The 18607-nt window shown below is 42.7% G+C and overlaps 1 protein-coding gene across 1 annotated transcript in view; it reads left to right on the forward strand.

The window, feature by feature from the left end:
• Positions 1 to 18607, forward strand: part of LOC144606038 (coronin-1C-A-like) — a 94161-nt gene that overhangs the window by 24968 nt on the left and 50586 nt on the right. Inside the window, exon 2 of the mRNA XM_078421824.1 lies at positions 3744 to 3946. Within this exon, the coding sequence (XP_078277950.1) occupies positions 3746 to 3946 (201 nt within the window). The 5' untranslated portion in view covers positions 3744 to 3745. The remainder of the gene's footprint in view (positions 1 to 3743; positions 3947 to 18607) is intronic.

Raw genomic sequence — 18607 nt, forward strand, 5'->3', positions numbered from 1 at the left:
TCCCTTCTCACATTAAAATCGTGAGATTTAAGCTTCTGGTAATTAAGTTGACTGAGATATTTTACGAGCAAGATGGTGAGAGGATGTTCAAATTCAAATGGATGTAAACTCAGAATAAAGTTGGTTTCATTCTATTTAACAACTTAAACCTTTTTAAAAGCATGATTGGGAAGACTTTCTGTAGAGGATTAAGCAGTTTTTCAAGAGACTAGTTGCTATTTACAGGAAACAGAGTGTATTTTGAGGTAGTGACAGATGGGCTATGGGATTGGTTCCCAGTCTTTTGGGTGCAAGCCCCACTCGTTTAGACTGGGTAAAATACAAACGCCCCACTCCCAAAATCAGATGCCTGGTGATCTAATGGGCTACTCCTTTTAATGAGTTGTAGCAATAAAAAAAACTGCATATGCTGGTTAGACTGAAGAAGGGTCTCAACCCAAAACATCACCTATCTGTTCTCCAGAGATGCTGCCTTGGCCTGTTGAGTTACTCCAGCACTTTGTGTCACATTGTGCCTTTTAGTGAGTTAGTGTTTTCCTGGGAACAGCTAGCAGCCCGTCAGCAGAGGAAGCCAACTTGTCAAGACTATTGTAATTGCTATTGCTGAGTATGTGAACTGAATTACTTCTATTATTAAGATCTGTTGTCATGCGCCACATGTGCACCTTTGCCAAGTGGCTTAAGCACACCTGATTGCGGACGGCTGGGCTATGAGTAATGATTGTGGTGATGGATTTTGGTTTCCTCTCAAATGTCACAAACATCACAATAATGGGGGAGTCAAAGTTCCTCTATTGTAAAGGAATATATATTTAAAATAGCAGAAGTTGAAATTCAGGAATGAGGAAGTATTTAAAACAAATTGAGTCAACTATGTAATCGTCAAAAGTATTTCACAAACTTTGGCTACCCCAGCTCATCTCTGACAGCCATTTGAGAATCCAGAATCTGTCAGTATCGTATCTTCTTGGTCTTGTTTTCATATCTTGAAATCTTGTCTCAGTAAACTTGTCTCGTATCTCGGTAATCTTGATTCATATCTCAATAATCTTGATATTTCCCATCTCTCTGCCTTCATCAGCTTTGTAATCTAATGTAATTTTTGTAATCCAAAGCTTTTGTATAACCAATTTATTTGGCACAATGGCAAAATCTGTTAATTGCTTCAGTGAAGGGCCTTGTGAATTTTGTTGTACATTTCATAAATGTAGTTTGCTCACTCGGCAATCTAGCCAGAGCCCCATTACAGTAGTAGTGCACAAATATTTAATGCTCAAAGGAACTCCTGAGAGAATTTAATTTCAGGAGAGCAGCATGATGCATTGAGCCATAATGCATGTGAAGTGCGGTCAGTTATATTTTTATAGATGCTCAGCGGAGAAAAACGTTGAGAATTAAAGAGTGCAAATAGGAATTTTTTAAATGATCGGAAATTGAATATGAAAAACGCATGAGATGCTGCCTGACCCACTGAGTTACTCCAGTACCTTGTATATTTTTTTGTAAACCAGCATCTGCGGTTCCTTAGTAACAATTTTGCAGGGAAGCTGCAAAATGAGAGAAACATGAAGTTCTCCTCCTTTCTCTGATGGAAGTTCAGTGAGGCCCTCTCTCACTGCTTCCCCCGCTATAATTCCTGCTGCTCTCCTACTCTGACCATGAGTCCAAGGAAGGATTCCGACCCGAAACGTCACCTATTCATGGTCTCCAGAGATGCTGCGTGACCCGCTGAGTTACTCCAGAACTTTGTCTTTTTTTATATGTAAACCAGCATCTGCAGTTTTAACATTTTGCTGCTCCACTGTGAAATCTCCTCAAGGTATGCTTACTTTGAGTATCTGAAGAAGGGTCTCAACCCGAAACGTCACCCATTCCTTCTCTCCAGAGATGCTGCCTGACCTGCTGAGTTACTCCAGCATTTTGTGATACCTTCGATTTGTACCAGCATCTGCAGTTATTTTCCTACACACTGACTTTGAAGAGGTCTCCTCTCTCTTGGTGTTCTGTAAGGCCCTCTCACTGCTCCCCCTCAGAGATTCCTGTTGCTCTCCTGATCTGTGACCATGCAAGTCTGAAAAAAGGTCCTGACCTGAAACGTCATACAGTTTCTCCATGGTCTCCAGAGATACTGCCTGACCCGACAGGATTGGCAGAGGTATTTTGTTAAGTACTTTGGGCTTCCAGCAAAAATAATACACTGCCCAAAAATAATTATGATTTTAACCAAATGTGCCAGTAAGTAATGTGTCTGGGTGTGACCAGCCCTTCTGAGAGATACGACAGAACACTGCAGAGCTCCTGAAACTTCAACTTTAAAACCCTTTTTCACTGTAATTGTGTGCCAGAAGGCTGGAGAATAATGAATGTAATGCTTATCTTTAGGGCAGATGTCTGCAGGCATTATCGCTCTGAAAAGTAGAGGGAATATTGGAGCTGCAGATTCTGGAATCTTGAGCAAAACACAAAATGCGGGATTAGATAGGGTGAATGTAGAGTCTTTTATCCCAAGTAGGGAATCAAGAACCAGAGGACTTAGGTTTAAAGTGAGAGGGGAAAGACTTAATAGGAATTTGTGGGGCATTTTTTTCACTCAGATGGTGGTGGGTAAATGAAGTGAGCTGTCAAGTACCAGGCAGGTGTTATAACAACATTGAAGGTCAGGCAGCATCTCAGGAGAGAAGGAATGGGCGAAACGTCGCCCATTCCTTCTCTCCTGAGATGCTGCCTGACCTGCTGAGTTACTCCAGCATTTTGTGAATAAATACCTTCGATTTGTACCAGCATCTGCAGTTATTTTCTTACATAACAACATTGAAAAGACATTTGGGTACATCGATAGGAAAAGTTTTCACTGTGATATGGCCCAAACGTGGGCAGGTGGGGCATCTTGGTTGGCACGGACACGTTGGGCCAAAGGGCCTGTTTCTGTGCTAACTCAGCAGGTCAGGCAGCATCTGTGGAGGGAATGGCTTGACCTTGTTTCAGGTCGGAACCGTTCTTCAGAAACATTGGGACCTTTAACTAAAATGAGTGTTTATTCTTTTATTTTAAAAAATGTCAGTGCTTTTCAGAACAGGTAGAACAGGATTTGGGCAGAACTGATAGAAGTATACAAAATTGAGAGTCCGTCTGACAGTCAGAACCTTATTCCCAAGGGTTTGGGCACTGGTATTGTGGATGTCCTTTTAAAGCAGAACATTATAGTGAGAAACTATTAGACTTTAGAGATACGGTGCGGAAACAGGCCATTCGGCCCACCGAGGCTGTGCCGACCAGCAATCTCCCATACACTAACCTACACACAGAAGGGGACAATTTTACAACTTACCGAAGCCAATTAATCTATAAACCGGTATGCCTTTGGAGTGTGGGAAGAAACCGGAGCAGCCGGAGGAAACCCACGCGGAATGTACAAACTCCGTACAGACGGCACTTGTAGTCCGTATCGATCCCGGGTCTCTGGCGCTGTAAGGTAGCAGCAACTCTACAGTTGCACCACCGTGCCATCCAAAATGGTTGGAGATATCTGTGAAAACTCCAGCCCATTGGGCCCTGGTCAAGTAAACCATCAGGGCTAGGGCTGGATGCTTTCCGAGGGAACATTCTCGTCAAGTATAACGATTCAGAACTTCTCGGAAGCCTGGAGGGAAAGAAAGGAAGAAGCGTATATTGAATATATTGATCTCTGTTCTAGATCTTGCATTGACTGCAGAAGGCTAACAGTTTTGTTTTAATTGTTGCAGAGATGTATCAGCGGAAGGTTGTACGATCGAGCAAGTTTCGTCACGTCTTCGGACAGGCTGCGAAAAATGAACAATGCTATGATGATATCAGAGTTTCCAGAGTTACCTTGGACAGTTCATTCTGTGCTGTAAATCCCAAGTTTGTGGCGATAATTATAGACGCGAGTGGTGGTGGAGCATTCATGGTACTTCCTTTGCAGAAGGTAAGTGTAAATGTTGCTGTATTTTAGCACGTTGGTAATCTTCAAGTATATTTGGAATGTCTTGTTCAATGGTCACTTTTCTCCTGAGAAATAAATTGAGTATGTTGGCTATCAATGACATTGAAATCATCTGCAATTTTGAAATTTGATCCCTTATTTGTGATTCGTGAAGAAGCAATCGTATGTGCCCACCTAAACCATAGGCACATGTCATGTAGAACAATCAAGATACTTTATAGAAGTGTAATCAGAATGGCTGGGTGGGTAGTGGGGAGCAGAGCATCAATAGACAATAGGTGCAGGAGGAGGCCATTCGGCCCTTTGAGCCAGCACCGCCATTCAATGTGATCATGGCTGATCATTCTCAATCAGTATCCCGTTCCTGCCTTCTCCCCATAACCCCTGACTCCGCTATCCTTAAGAGCTCTATCTAGCTCTCTCGTGAATGCATTCAGAGAATTGGCCTCCACTGCCTTCTGAGGCAGAGAATTCCACAGATTCACAACTCTCTGACTGGAAATGTTTTCCCTCATCTCGGTTCTAAATGGCCTATCCCTTATTCTTAAACCGTGGCCCCTTGTTCTGGACTCCCCCAACATTGGGAACATGTTTCCTGCCTCTAACGTGTCCAACCCCTTAATAATCTTATACGTTTCGATAAGATCTCCTCTCATCCTTCTAAATTCCAGTGTATACAAGCCTAGTCGCTCCAGTCTTTCAACATATGATAGTCCCGCCATTCCGGGAATTAACCTAGTAAACCTACGCTGCACGCCCTCAATAGCAAGAATATCCTTCCTCAAATTTGGAGACCAAAACTGCACACAGTACTCCAGGTGCGGTCTCACTAGGGCCCTGTACAACTACAGAAGGACCTCTTTGCTCCTATACTCAACTCCTCTTGTTATGAAGGCCAACATTCCATTGGCTTTCTTCACTGTCTGCTGTACCTGCATGCTTCCTTTCAGTGACTGATGCACTAGGACACCCAGATCTCGTTGTACGTCCCCTGTTCCTAACTTGACACCATTCAGATCATACTCTGCCTTCCTATTCTTACCACCAAAGTGGATAACCTCACACTTATCCACATTAAACTGCATCTGCCATGCATCCGCCCACTCACACAACCTGTCCAAGTCACCCTGCAGCCTCATAGCATCTTCCTCACAGTTCACACTACGACCCAGCTTTGTATCATCTGCAAATTTGCTAATGGTACTTTTAATCCCTTCATCCAAGTCATTAATGTATATTGTAAATAGCTGCGGTCCCAGCACCGAGCCTTGCATTACCCCACTAGTTACTGCCTGCCATTCTGAAAGGGACCCATTTATCCCCACTCTTTGCTTTCAAATCAAATCAAAGGAGGATGATCCTTTCACACAAGGGGTGGTGGGTGTATGTAACGAGCTACCAGAGAAGGTAGTTGAGGCAGATACTATCACAATGTTTAAGAAACATTTAGACAGGTACATGGAAAGGACAGGTTTAGAGGGATATGGAACAAATACAGGCAGGTGGGACTAGTGCAGGCGGGACACATTGGCCAGTGCTGGCAAGTTGGGCCGAACAAACCTATTTCCACGCTGTAAGACTCTGACTCGATGAACAGCGCCTTTTCAAAATGCTTGCATATTTCTAGGAGGAATTGAACAGAATAGTCTTGAGAACAGAACTAGTCAACTGGAGATGTGCTTGTCATTGCATGGAATTATGTTGAGGATATTGATTTGAAAGGAATTGAACTGAACCTGTTTTAGTGGACACCAGCATTGGGTATTTGGGAAAATAAGGGAGTCATTTTCGTGCAGGAGGCGAGCTGAAGGCAACTTCTCAGTTGGCAAGAGGAGCTCAAAGCAATGAAAGCAGTTCAGTTGGGAAATGAAGAAAGAGATGAGCTAGAATAGGTGGCATTTAAGTTGGATGATAGAACAAAACGGATAAATAAATGGTCGGGTCTGCTGATGACAAAGTGCATAAATTCCTTTCGGGGAGGTGGAGTAAATGGATTTAAGAAAATTCTTTGTGTGCAAGTTAAATAATTTTTTGGAAATTAGTTAAGAGGTGATGTTGTCAAGGTGCCAGGGAGAGCAGGTGGCTTTTTGTAAATTAAGCAAATATTGTATTGGTAAGGGGATTAGGTGAAGGTGAAGCAAGTGTAGCAATGGGGGGAGACGTAGCATTTTAGGGCCTCGAATCAAATCAAAAATGGGAGGCCGTTCAACCCCTAGTATTCATGCCAAATAATGAAAACTATTAAGGATGTGTCAATATAGCAGATGATCTTCTGAAATTTTCACTATTTGGGCGCATCATAATATTGTCATAATTTAAAAATGTTCGTAAGACATGGGAGCAGAATTAGGCCATCCAGTCCATCAAGTCTAGTTTGCCATTGGCATCTACTTGGGCAGCACGGCGGTGGAGCTGATGCCTTACAGCGCCAAAGACCCGGGTTCAATCCTGACCTCGGATGCTGTCTGTATGGAGTTTGTGCGTTCCCCTTGTGATCATGTGGGTTTTCTCCGAGTGCTCCGGTTTCCTCCCACATCCCTAAGATGTGCAGATTTGTAGGTTAATTGGCTTCTGTAAATTGTCCCTAAGGTTTAGGTTAGAACTAATGTATAGGTCGAAGGTATTTATTCACAAAATGCTGTAAAAACTCAGCAGGTCAGACAGCATTTCGGGAGAGAAGGAATGGGTGACGTTTCGGGTCGAGACCCTTCTTCAGTCTGATTTGTACCAGCATCTGCAGTTATCTTCTTGTACTAATGTATGGGTGATTGTTGGTGGGCGCAGACTGAAGGGCCCATTTCCACGCCATCTCTAAACTAAAATCTAATCGTGGCTGATTTATTTTGCTCTCTCAACCTCATTCTCTTGTCTTCCCTCAGTAATCTTTGAATTGTCTTAAATCTCCCCACTTTTCTAGCCTTCGACATTCTTGCTGCTCCCATGTTCTCCATCTAGTAAGATCACATCCTCCCTGTGGTGTAATCAGAATGTGCAAAGTATTCCCAGCTGTGGCCTGTCTGCTGTTTTCAAACAATAAAGTCACTCTGCTGCTGTATTTTATGATGTATCAAATGTGTAGCCTTAAAACCACGCACATCTTTTAGGATCTGTGAGCTGGTCAACATCTTATTATAAAATGGCCCATTTCCTTGTCACCTGACACATGGGTTGAATTCCATTTTCCACAATTGGCCTTCCGGCCCTGTCAGTAGATGACTGGCTGCAGTTCATAACTTTCTTCCTTGATATTAAACACCATCGATTTTTGCCATCTGCATACTTGCGTATCTTGGCCCCTCCACTGAAGTCCAAATCATTGATGGGCTTCACAGAAATCAAGGCATCTATTGCTTGACCTCTGTAAAGTTCCATTTCATGAAAGCTTTCTATTTGGTGATAGAATGTGTCATTAGAGTCAAGAGCATTCTTACAGGCAGGCGATGGGACGTGTAATACGTGAGAAGTGTGTGCCTGTTAATGTGGCAGCAGGTATCAAAAGACTCGAGATGGCACAGTGGAGTTGCTGCCTGACTGCGCCAGAGACCCGGGTTCCATCCTGACTATGGGTGCTGTCTGTATGGAGTTTGTACTTTCTCCCTGTGACCCTGTGGGTTTTTTCTGGGTGCTCTGTTTTCCTCCCACACTCCAAAGACGGACAGGTTTGCAGGTTAATTGGCTTCTGTAAATTGTCCCTAGTGTGTAGGATGGTGCTAGTGTACGGGGTACACTTTTATAATGTTCCCCTTTTTAACAGTAGCTTGAGGTAGGATTTGGGCAACCTTTAAATTATTTTTAAATATGCATGTAGAAACATGGTCTTGGTAAGTAGTAAGAAATGTTAGCTGCTGGTAACATCGGTATAAAAGTTGCATCAGAGAACACAATTGACTGTTTGATGTGGGCTGAAGGGCCTGTTTCAATGTTTCAATTGCTAAAGTCTAAGACTCAAGGAGATAGATAGCATGGGACAGGGCAAGAAGAGTCAAACAATCAAGGAGATAAAACAATTTAGTTCTAGAGTAAGATGGTTGAAAGTGGTTGGGTAAAAATAGGCTAAGCCTGCCCTACCCCTATTGCGGTACAAATCAGACAGTCAAAGGCTTGTGTTCACAGGTGTTGTTTCCCCAGGGCCAAGTACTAGGCATGTTTCTAGATGTTAGCTTCTGTGCTATTGATTTTTTTTCTCTTTCAATCCTTCTTGCCACCCAATTCCACTACAGGAAAAAGATTGGGTAATGCTCAATTTTATTGATTTTTACCAGTTAGCCAATGAGGCAGCATTGTTTTCTGGCAAGTTGAAATGTGGTGCGGCAGGGCGGTGCAGCGGTAGAGTTGCTGCCTTACAGCGCCAGAGACCTGGGTTCAATCCTGACTACGGGTGCTGTCTGTACGGAGTTTGTACAATCTCCCCCTGACCTGTGTGGGTTTTCTCCGGGATCTCCGTTTCTCTCCCACACTCCAAAGACGTACAGGTTTGTCAACTAATTGGCTTGGTAAAATTGTAAATTGTCCCTCGTGCATGTAGCATAGGGTTTTTGTGCGGGGATCGCTGGTCGGTATGGTGTGCTGAAGGGCCTGTGTCCGCACTATCTCTAAACTAAATAAACTAAACTAACACTGTTCAGCCCTTTGAACCTGGGTAAGATTTTTCCAAGCACTGCTGACATGGTTTTATTTTCTTACCTTTTGTGACTTAAGGTGATTTGAGCAGGTTGCTGATTGTAAAATCCATCTGTTAAAGCTTGCAAGTTAAATACTTACTGCCCTAAAATACAATGCTTCCTTTTACTTTTAAAATGTTCTCCTTTTTAACTGTAGCTTGAGGTAGGATTTGGGAAACCTTTAAATTATTTTTAAATATGCATGTAGAAACATGGTCTTGTTAAGTAGTAAGAAATGTTAGCCGCTGGTAACATCGGTATAAAAGTTGCATCAGAGAACACAATTGATTCCAATAATGGAAAACATCCAAAGACCTGAAAGAGTCAATGGAAAGCAAATGGATCTTTTCCTGTGGTAAGCTGATTGCAGAAGTGTGGTCTATATGTGGATGGGACTATCAACGTTATACTGACGGATTAATGAGCCTGGCACTGTGATTATGTATCAATGATCCTATGGAAAAGTGTTATTTTGTTTGTTGGAACATTTGGAGTATTGAATCAAGCAGCAAATCCAGATGTTTGAGACAAAACTATTTCTTTAAAAAATGCAAAAGAAAGCAGATGTGCTGCCTTGCCTTGCCGTAGATCAGAACATTTAAAGATTGACTTTGAAGAGGACTCCCTCAGTGACATTTTATCCGTGATGTAATCGTGATAAAATTGCCTTGATGTAGTGGGTATGGAGGTGTAAGACAAGGGACTATATGGAGATAGTATTAGACAAATTGGTTGATTGCGAGCACCAGTGCTGACTGTTGGGAAGATATTTTGAAGAAAAAGGATGAGAAAGGGACATAAGCATGCTAAGTGTAGGGAGGAACTGCAGATGCTGGTTTAAACCAAGGGTTTCTCATCAAGCTTCAGCTAACAAAGGCCTGTTTCCTTTATCATTTTGTTATTTCATTCTATATCTCTACATCATGGTCTATATCTCTTGTTTCCCTTTCCCGTGACTTTCAGTCTGAAGAAGGGTCTGGAACCGAAATGTCACCTATTCCTTCTCTCCAGAGATGCTGCTTGTCCCGCTGAATTACTTCAGCATTTTGTGTCTAAGCATGCTAAATGTTAGGAAATAGCTACCTTTCATGCCCTGTGCTAATTCTATGTAGACATCAGCGTGATTGCTTCTAGTTCTTCACAAACATGTATTGGCCTGTTTGCTCTCTCCTGCATGAGGCAAACCTGCCATTCTGGAAATTTATGTGTGAAGCCTACTTTACTTGAGTGGTTGAATCCAACAAGTCTAAATTGTTTTGATAAATCTACCTGGCTCAAATAAAACTGCACTGATGCAGCCGTTGGTCTCTTGTAAAGTTGCAGCCTTGAAGCAATGATGTAATCTTAATTTGCAATGAGGTGAGACAAAGCTGCACTTTATGCATACGATTTACTTCAGTGAAGTGTGAAAATTACTGCTGAGGGGACAGGTGTGAATCTATTGGAACACCTTGTTTCACTGTCATCTTGGGCAATCCCTTGGATTCAGGATGACTAGATTCCACTCTAATTTTATAAATTCTGAGACTGTTATTGTGTGAACTGTACAGTCTTACAAAGATAGGGCAGGTGGTGCATGCTTTCTGTTGCTTATGTACAGCTAGTGTGTGTGTTTCCAGTACATGGATTTGAAGTTCTCAATACCACACCGCTGTTTCTTCTTGAGTGGTTGTGGACAAAAAATTCCCATTGGGGATAAACAATGATTCTTTGAACACATCTTTCAATCCGCCTGCAAGATAATCTCTTCCCATGATAGATGGAAGACTCACAACTCCCACGAAGTGTGTAGTTTAGAGATACAGCGTGAAATCGGGCCCTTTGACCCACCGAGTCCATGTCGACCAACAATCGCCCGTACACTCGTTCTATTATGCACACTAGGGGCAATTTACAGAAGCCAATTAACCTACAAACCTGAAAATAGACAACAAATGTTTGATTAACTCAGTGGGTTAAACCAGCATCTGCAGTTCCTTCCGACCGACAAACCCGCACGCCTTTGGAATATGGGAGGAAACTGGAACACTCGGAGAAAACCCACGCAATCTCAGGGAGAATGTACAAACTCCATACAGGCAGCACCCGCAGTTAGGATCGTGCCTGGGTGTCTGAAGCGGTAAGGCAGCAACTCACCTGCTGCGTCACTATGCCGCTCTGTGTCAAAGAGAATATCACCCTATCGTGCCCTGTGGGAATTTCAGTAAGATTATTTCTCATTATTCTAAGACCTCCTTAATCTCTGCTCCTTGAGACAAACATGATCTGCCCAAATAACTGGTTGTTTCTAACGGCCTCCATGCTGGATAGTTGAGATTATGACAATTATAGCTTGTGTGTATGTTACTTAAAATTTCAGAGGTATTCTTTGAACTAAATTGGCTGATCATAGTTTATTTGATGCATAGAATGATTTATTTTAGTTTTGCAATTAATCAAGATAAATGGTAGTAATTAAGCAGCTAATATAAATTTGCAGTACACTCACTATTATAATTGTACAATATAACAATTTTAATATCTTTCGTGAATTTCTGAGTAATCATGTGGTTTTGTGGAAAAATCCATTATGTTAAATCACTTAGAAGCTAGGCTCATTCGGTTTTGTTCACTTAGCATCTTAATTGCATTACAATTGCAGAAAAGAAAAAAATACCTGGGATGTTAACCATAGGTCATCATCTCAGTCGCAGGTTTATGCTCCATTGTTTACGTACTTTAAAAAGCATTAACAGTAACTCGGTCAATATAGTTGCTTGCATTGTGCAATATATCGCCTTTACTGTATTGTCTTTGTTAATAAAATCTCGGTATGCTGGTACATTACGAAGTTATTTTTGCCTTCCAAAATAATGAAGGCTCTTTATTCTTTAAAACGTGAAACTGTTCCAAGTAAAACTTCAATTCAGATTAGTTTATAGTCATATGCACCAGGGTGCACTGAAACGCCTTGTTCGCATGAAGCTCACAGAGTAAACGATATACATACAGGAATGATAAATACAACAGTAAATACAATGACGAGTGCAAGACTAGTGCAAAATCTAAGTAGTGGAAAAGAATATTAAAGTACAATACAGGCACATCGTGTTGTAATGTGTGTTTGGTTTACACGTTTTCTAAATAACGTGCTTGTTCCTTTAATGCCAAGGCTTGATTTACGCGCTCGTATTTTTGGAATAATGTGCTCAAATTTACTGCTGACAGTGTGGTTGTGTTTATATTTAATTTACGTATTTTTGAATTATGCATTGCTTTTTAAGGCATAATCCCCACATAAAACACAAGGTGCTTATAATGGAATAACCTCATGAAGCAGAGTACATTGCAGCACCTCACGGAATGGCTTGTGAAAGAGATGATTGATTCAGAAGTGACCGTGCGTAGCTGCAGGAGATGGGCAAGGCCCACAATGAACTCTGAATGCTAGTCTGAAGAAGGGGCTCGACCCGAAACGTCACCCATTCCTTCTCTCCAGAGATGCTGCCTCCAGTTACTCCAGTAAATGAGTTACTGGCCTCAGTGGATATTTCTCCTCTGTTTTAACTGTATTGAAAGACCTGAAGACGAGGGATCTTGGGCCAATTAATGATGTCTTGAGGATAGTGCATATTACATGCTGAACATCCTAAGTTTAATGAAGATCGATAAATCTTCCAGGCCTGATCAGATATATCCAAGGACACTGGAAAATTAGAGAAGAAATTGCAGGAGTTCTAGCTGAATCTAGTATTAGTAATATGAATCATCGTTAGATATGGGTGTAATGCCAGTGGGTGGCTAATGTGTCTTTATTTAAGAAGGGCTGCAAAGAAAAACCTGAGAACTATAGTCCAGTATAGGGACAACAGAGGAGATTGTGCAAGACTTGGGGAGAGATTTTCATAGGTGAGTTGCTGAGCCTGAAAGATGCTACTAGTCTGTAAACTTCAGAAAGGACATAGGAAAACAGTCAAGGATAATTAGTTATGATTTTACTGATTGGAAGAGTAGACTAAATTGTTTCGGGTTGAGATCCTTCTTCAGACTGGAGAAGTTCTTCAGTCAGAAGAAGGGTCTTGACCCGAAACGTCATCCATTCCTTCTCTCCTGAGATGTTGCCTGTCCCGCTGAGTTACTCCTAAATCCCTCTGCTCTGCAACACTCCCCAGGGCCCTACCATACTCTGTGAATGTTCTACCCTGGTTTGACAAGCTGCCAGAGGATGTAGTTGAGACTGGGACTATCCCAACAATTAAGAAAGAGAAAGACAGGTGCATGGATAGGACAGGTTTGGAGGGATATGGACCAAGTGCAGGCAGGTGGGACATGTTGGCAGGTGTGGGCAAGTTAGGCTGAAGGTCCTGTTTCGACACTGTGTCACTCTACGACTCTATGACTTCCAAAATGTATCACTTCATTAGCTCTAACCTAAACTTTAACTAAACCTCCTTGCACCGAAGATGGGCCCTTTCTGAGATTATTTCCCGATAGGTAGTCAGGCTGGCTTCCTGCCAGACTGTGGTTATTTTTAGAGATCAAGATCAAGATAGCTTTATTTGTCATCCAATATTGGACGAAATTCGGTCACCCACAGTCCAACAATAAAAGCATTAAATAGGCATTCAAATTACACAACCCCAAAACCCCCAAAACACAGTCCAACAATAAAATTACCCAACCCCAAAAACACACAAAAAAGAAACATCCATCAAAGAAACATCCATCACAGTGAGTCTCCTCCAGTCCTCTCTCTCCTCACTGTGATGGAAGGCCACAATGTCTTTCCCTTCTCCTGCTGTCCTCGCCCGCAGTCAGGTTGTTGTGGTTGCAGGCCGCACCGGACGGTCCACAGCGGGCCAAGCCCAAGGCGCGTCGCGTCGCAGCCGCTCCCGCAGCCTCCGAAAACGGCCGGCTCCGCCGATGATAAGTCCGATCCGGGGCGGGCGAACACGCTGCTGCTGCCGCTGTTGCTGCACGTCGGAGCGGTCGTGGCTCCCGACATTGAAGCCCCCGCCCAGCAGAGAAATATCCCGCGGCCATCCTAGGCCGCGCCGGACGGTGAAATGTCCGCGACCCAAGCCCCGTGATCCGGGGCGGGCGAACCCGCTGCCGTTGCCGGAGCTCCCGATGTCGGCATCCACGCGGCCCGAGCCTAAGGCGAGTCGCAGCCGCTCCCGCAGCCTCCGAAGACGGCCGGCTCCGGTGGTGGTAAGTCCGATCCGCGGGCTCTGCGAACCAGAGCCGTGGAGGCCGCCAGCTCCAGGAGTTGGGCCGATGGTAGGCCGCAGCAGGAACGGAGACACGGCCCAGAACACAAAGGTCGGGTCTCCGTTCGGAAGGGACACATATTTACAATGTTACAGTTCCCCCCCTCCCCCCCACATACACACATAGTACACAAACACAAAGACACCACATCACAACTACAATTAAGACCAAAAAAAAACAACAAAAACACAAGACAAATGGACCGCAGGTGTAGCCGCAGCTGCTAGGGCAGCGCCGCCATTTTGCCTTTTGGAGGCAAAAGATAACTTGTGAGTTGGAGTGATGTTTGAGGAAATGCACCCACCGTGGTTTCCCCATGGGTCTTATATCCCAGTGAATGGTTTTCATTCTTATCACCAATTTCGGTGATAAGACTTTTTGTTGGGCCCCTAACATTTTCATTTGTCCAACTAAAGATACAAACTGCATAGTTTTTTTACAATCAGTGATATTTTTCCATATATTCTACAGCTCAAAAGTAATTTTAGCACTGTGGAAACTACTTGGCTGCTGCTACTGATTAATCAAATTTGACGTGCCATACTTCACATTTTGGTTAAAGTGCAGTGACAAGTCTATTTGTAAACTTTGTTCATTTCCCCTGAGGCCTTTGCTTCCTCCAGAACTCTTGAGTGCCACTCAAATGTGTATCATCTTCAGGAGGAGCAGCAAATTACAAAGTTGTAAATAAGCTTCTGTTAGATTTCAGTTTGAACCCAGAAGGTATCTTCAAGCTTGTTGGACATGTGCATGAAAGTTGACTCTAAATCTATTGAATAGGATAGTCTTTTCCCACACCCACTGGTTTGGATTTCATCATCAAAAGCTAAAAAGCCAGTGCTCAATGCTTATCTTCAGTAAATTTGGACTCCCAAGGCGTGCCATTTTCTTGGGTGAACTTTCCCATTTCTGATATTAGAGCTTATTATTATTAGAACTTTCCCATTTCTGATATTAGGTTTTGGTTTCAAGTGGAAGTTAAGTTGCCCCCATTGCGCATTTTACGATGATTATACTATGGATTGCACAAAAAGAAGGAAAATTATTTCAATGTTAGACAGCACTGGTGCGTGGCTTTTTTTTGTGGAATGACACACTGGCACGGTGGTAGAGCTGCCACCCCACAGCTCCAGAGACCCAGGTTTGATCCTGACCTCGGGTGATGTCTGTGCCAAGATTGGACGTTTTCCCTGTGACCATGTGGGTTTTCTGCAGGTGCTCCATTTCCTCCCACATCCCAAACTAAAAACAAGACTACTTATCTACTTATGCTTCTGAGAGCATACAAAAATTATCTGTTTTGTGAAAGGAAAATGATGGTGGACAAATTTGCTGAAGTTTGAGGATATAATAGAAAGTGTAGATAAAGGGAATGTAGATAAACAGAGTGTAGATAAATGTTGAATATTTAATTTCCAGAAGGATTTAATAACAGGGCGGAATGGTGGCGCAGCGGTAGAGTTGCCGCCTTACAGCGAATGCAGCGCCGGAGACTCAGGTTCGATCCTGACTATGGGCGCCGTCTGTACGGAGTTTGTACATTCTCCCCGTGCCCTGCGTGGGTTTTCGCTGAGATCTTCGGTTTCCTCCCACACTCCAAAGACGTACAGGTTTGTAGGTTAATTGGCGGGGCAAATGTAAAAATTGTCCCTAGTGGGTGTAGGATAGTGTTAATGTGCGGGGATCGCTGGGCGGCGCTGACCCGGTGGGCCAGAGGGCCTGTTTCTGCGCTGTATCTCTAAAATCAAGGTGCCATAAAAGATTATTGCCCAAGGTAAACACCAATGGAATTGGGTTTAATATGTTAGTATGGATAGGTGATTGACAAACTGGAATAGAAGAAGACATAAAGTACTGACGTTGCTCATTGGTCAGGCAGCATCTCTGGAAAACATGGATGGGTGACGTTTCTGGTCGGGACCCTTCTTCAGCAAACATTTTTTCAGGTTTGGCATCAGTAACTAATTTGGCAGTAAGCAAACTGCTGTAGGAACTCTACGGAGGCAAATGGACAGGTCATGTTTCGAGCAGGGACCCTTCAGACTGTTGACATCATGGGGATCAGAGCTGGGGGATCAGATCGACTTTTAAAATCTGTATGTATGAGTTGAGTAAAATGAACAAATAATTTGTCAAATTTCCTCATAATACAAACCCGAGTGTGTTGGCAAGTGGAGAAGAGGACATAAAGCCTGCAAAGCGGATAATGAATTAAGAGTGTTCAAGCAAATGGAATAATGTGGGAGGGGTATAGATCTGGAAGGAAGAATGGAAAACCATTTTTTGTGAAATGAGTTGACAGAACAATGCACTACAAAAGGATCTGGGGGCCCAAGTGCATGAAACCCAAAGGGTTGTCGTGCAGATACATCCAGTAATTAGGAAGGCTAAGGGTTTGTTGGCCTTTATTGCAGGGGTGTGTGGTGTGAAATGGGAAAAAAAAAGAATGAAACTTTAGAGGCTGCTAGGGCGATGTTTCGTTTTAGTCTCTATATTTTAAGGAAAGATAAACTTGCATTTGAGGGATTGTAGCAAAGGTTCATAAGGTTGATTGTGGAGAGAAGGGGATTGAGATATGAAGGCAAGTTGAGCAAGCTGGGCTTATACTTACCAACATTTAGCAGCATGGGATATAAAATTACTGAAACTGTTTTTTTAGGGAGTCTATGCGTGGATGCTGAGGATGTTTATTCCATTTGGCCTGTCAAGAATGAAGTTTGGGATTAAGAGATTGTCTATGTAAGGTGGAAATAAGGAAAATAAATGTGCTTTTGTGTAAAGACTTTTCAATGGTTCTTCAGTAGCAGCTGAAGAGATAAATGGTTAGTTTGATATTACTCCTGCAGTGGTTTCATTTTGTGCAGTTATTCAGAAGCACTTTATTAAACACTCCCACACACATACTCTGCCAACTGGCTGATAGTAACTTGTGATATTAGCTACATGAAGAATTGCTCTGGCTGCTGCTTATCACAAGTATGCTGTCTGACTGAAGATTTACTTTTGCACTTGCTTTTTATACTAAATTTCTTCTGTCGTGATATGTTCTACTGAAATGCATTTGATATTTCTGCACCTCTTTACACCATATAGTTAGTTATGGCAAAGTTTGAAGGAGATATTTACTTTAAAGGTTAAGTTTCCTACAGACTATGCTGGGTGCCTGGAACATGCTGCCAGAGATGGTGGTGGAGACAGAGAAGATAATGGCATTTAAGATGCTTTTAGATAGGCACATGGATATACAGAGAATGGAAGGATATGCATCACACGCAAGCAGATTAATTTAACTTGGCATCATGTTTGGCACGGACAATGTAGACCGATGGGCCTGTTCCTATACTGTACTGTTCTTTGTTCTCTATACAATTGTAGAATAAATAATCAAATCATTATAGCACTGGACATGTCCTTGGCCCAACAAGTGTAGACCTGTTCTTTGTGGACCTCTCCCAACAGCCCCATGTTCACCCTTTTCTGGGACCCTGTGAATCATTGTCCTTCATGTGTCTTTTTAATTCCAAATTATTCTCACTTTCTGCATTGATCCATTTCTGTCAATTACAAAGATATATGCAAAGTGCTGGAGTAACTCAGTGGGTCAGACAGCATCTCTGGAATAAAAGCATCAGTGATGTTTTGGGTTGGGACCCTTCCTCAGACTGAGGAGTCACCAAAATCTGCAGTAGTTAATGTTTCTATTGAGATCTACAAGTCTGCTGTGGACTTTAGAAAAAAGAAACACCTTATAATTAGGGCTGAATGATCCTGATTGGATGGTAGGCAATGTATTTCAAAACAGCAGCAATAAAACAAACTTGTTTTGTTCCATATTTATAGTGTTCACGGCCAGATAATTCAGATGTTTGTTAAACCACATGCAGCCATTTGCCACGTTATAGTTAAGTCAGAAATCGGATTTTCATAGCCATGCTTACAACTCAATTCTGTTCTTACTGGTCTTTCAAAACCCCTAGGTATCTAGTTTGCCTGATGATATTGTGCTTTAGTGAGGCTTGTCTATGACTGTCAAAGGACTGTCCTTCAGTAACAGTGATGAGTGAATGGGCGGCACAGTGGCAGAGCAGTATCATCCTGATTATGGGTGCTATCTGTGTGAAGCTTGTACGTTCTCTGTGTGACCGTGTGGATTTTCTTTGGGTGCTCCGGTTTTCTCCCACTTTCCAAAAATGTGCAGGTTAATTGGCTTCTGTAAATTAGGGCCTGTTTCCACATTGTATCTCTAAAGTAAATTTTGCTGGACTCAAATTTGAAATCCTACGCACCAATTAGCTACCCATTGGATCACTCTAAATGAATGCAGCCTGCATATATTTTTTGATTGATCGGGTGCTGTGTTCCAAGCCCCATATTCAGTACTTCACAAAAATCGCAGCTGTGTAGCATAACATACCTCTGCCTTCACCCCAGATTACAGCTGTCAACATGCCGAAAGCTTTGCCTTCCATATGGTACGGATGATGTCACTCCTGATTTTGATTAACATTGCTAGCTGCTTAGTATATCTCCAAAGATTTCGTTTAGTTTTGAGATACAGCGTGGAAACAGGCCCTTCAGCCCACGAGTCTGTACCGCCCAGCGATCCCCGCACACTAACACTATCCTACACACGCACTGGGGGCAATGTACAATTTTACCGAAGCCAATTAACCTACAAACCTGTACGTGTTTGGAGTGAAGGAGGAAACCGGAGCATCCGGCGAAACTAACT

Source organism: Rhinoraja longicauda, chromosome 25, assembly GCF_053455715.1.
Source record: "Rhinoraja longicauda isolate Sanriku21f chromosome 25, sRhiLon1.1, whole genome shotgun sequence".
NCBI classification, from domain to species: Eukaryota; Metazoa; Chordata; class Chondrichthyes; order Rajiformes; family Arhynchobatidae; genus Rhinoraja; species Rhinoraja longicauda.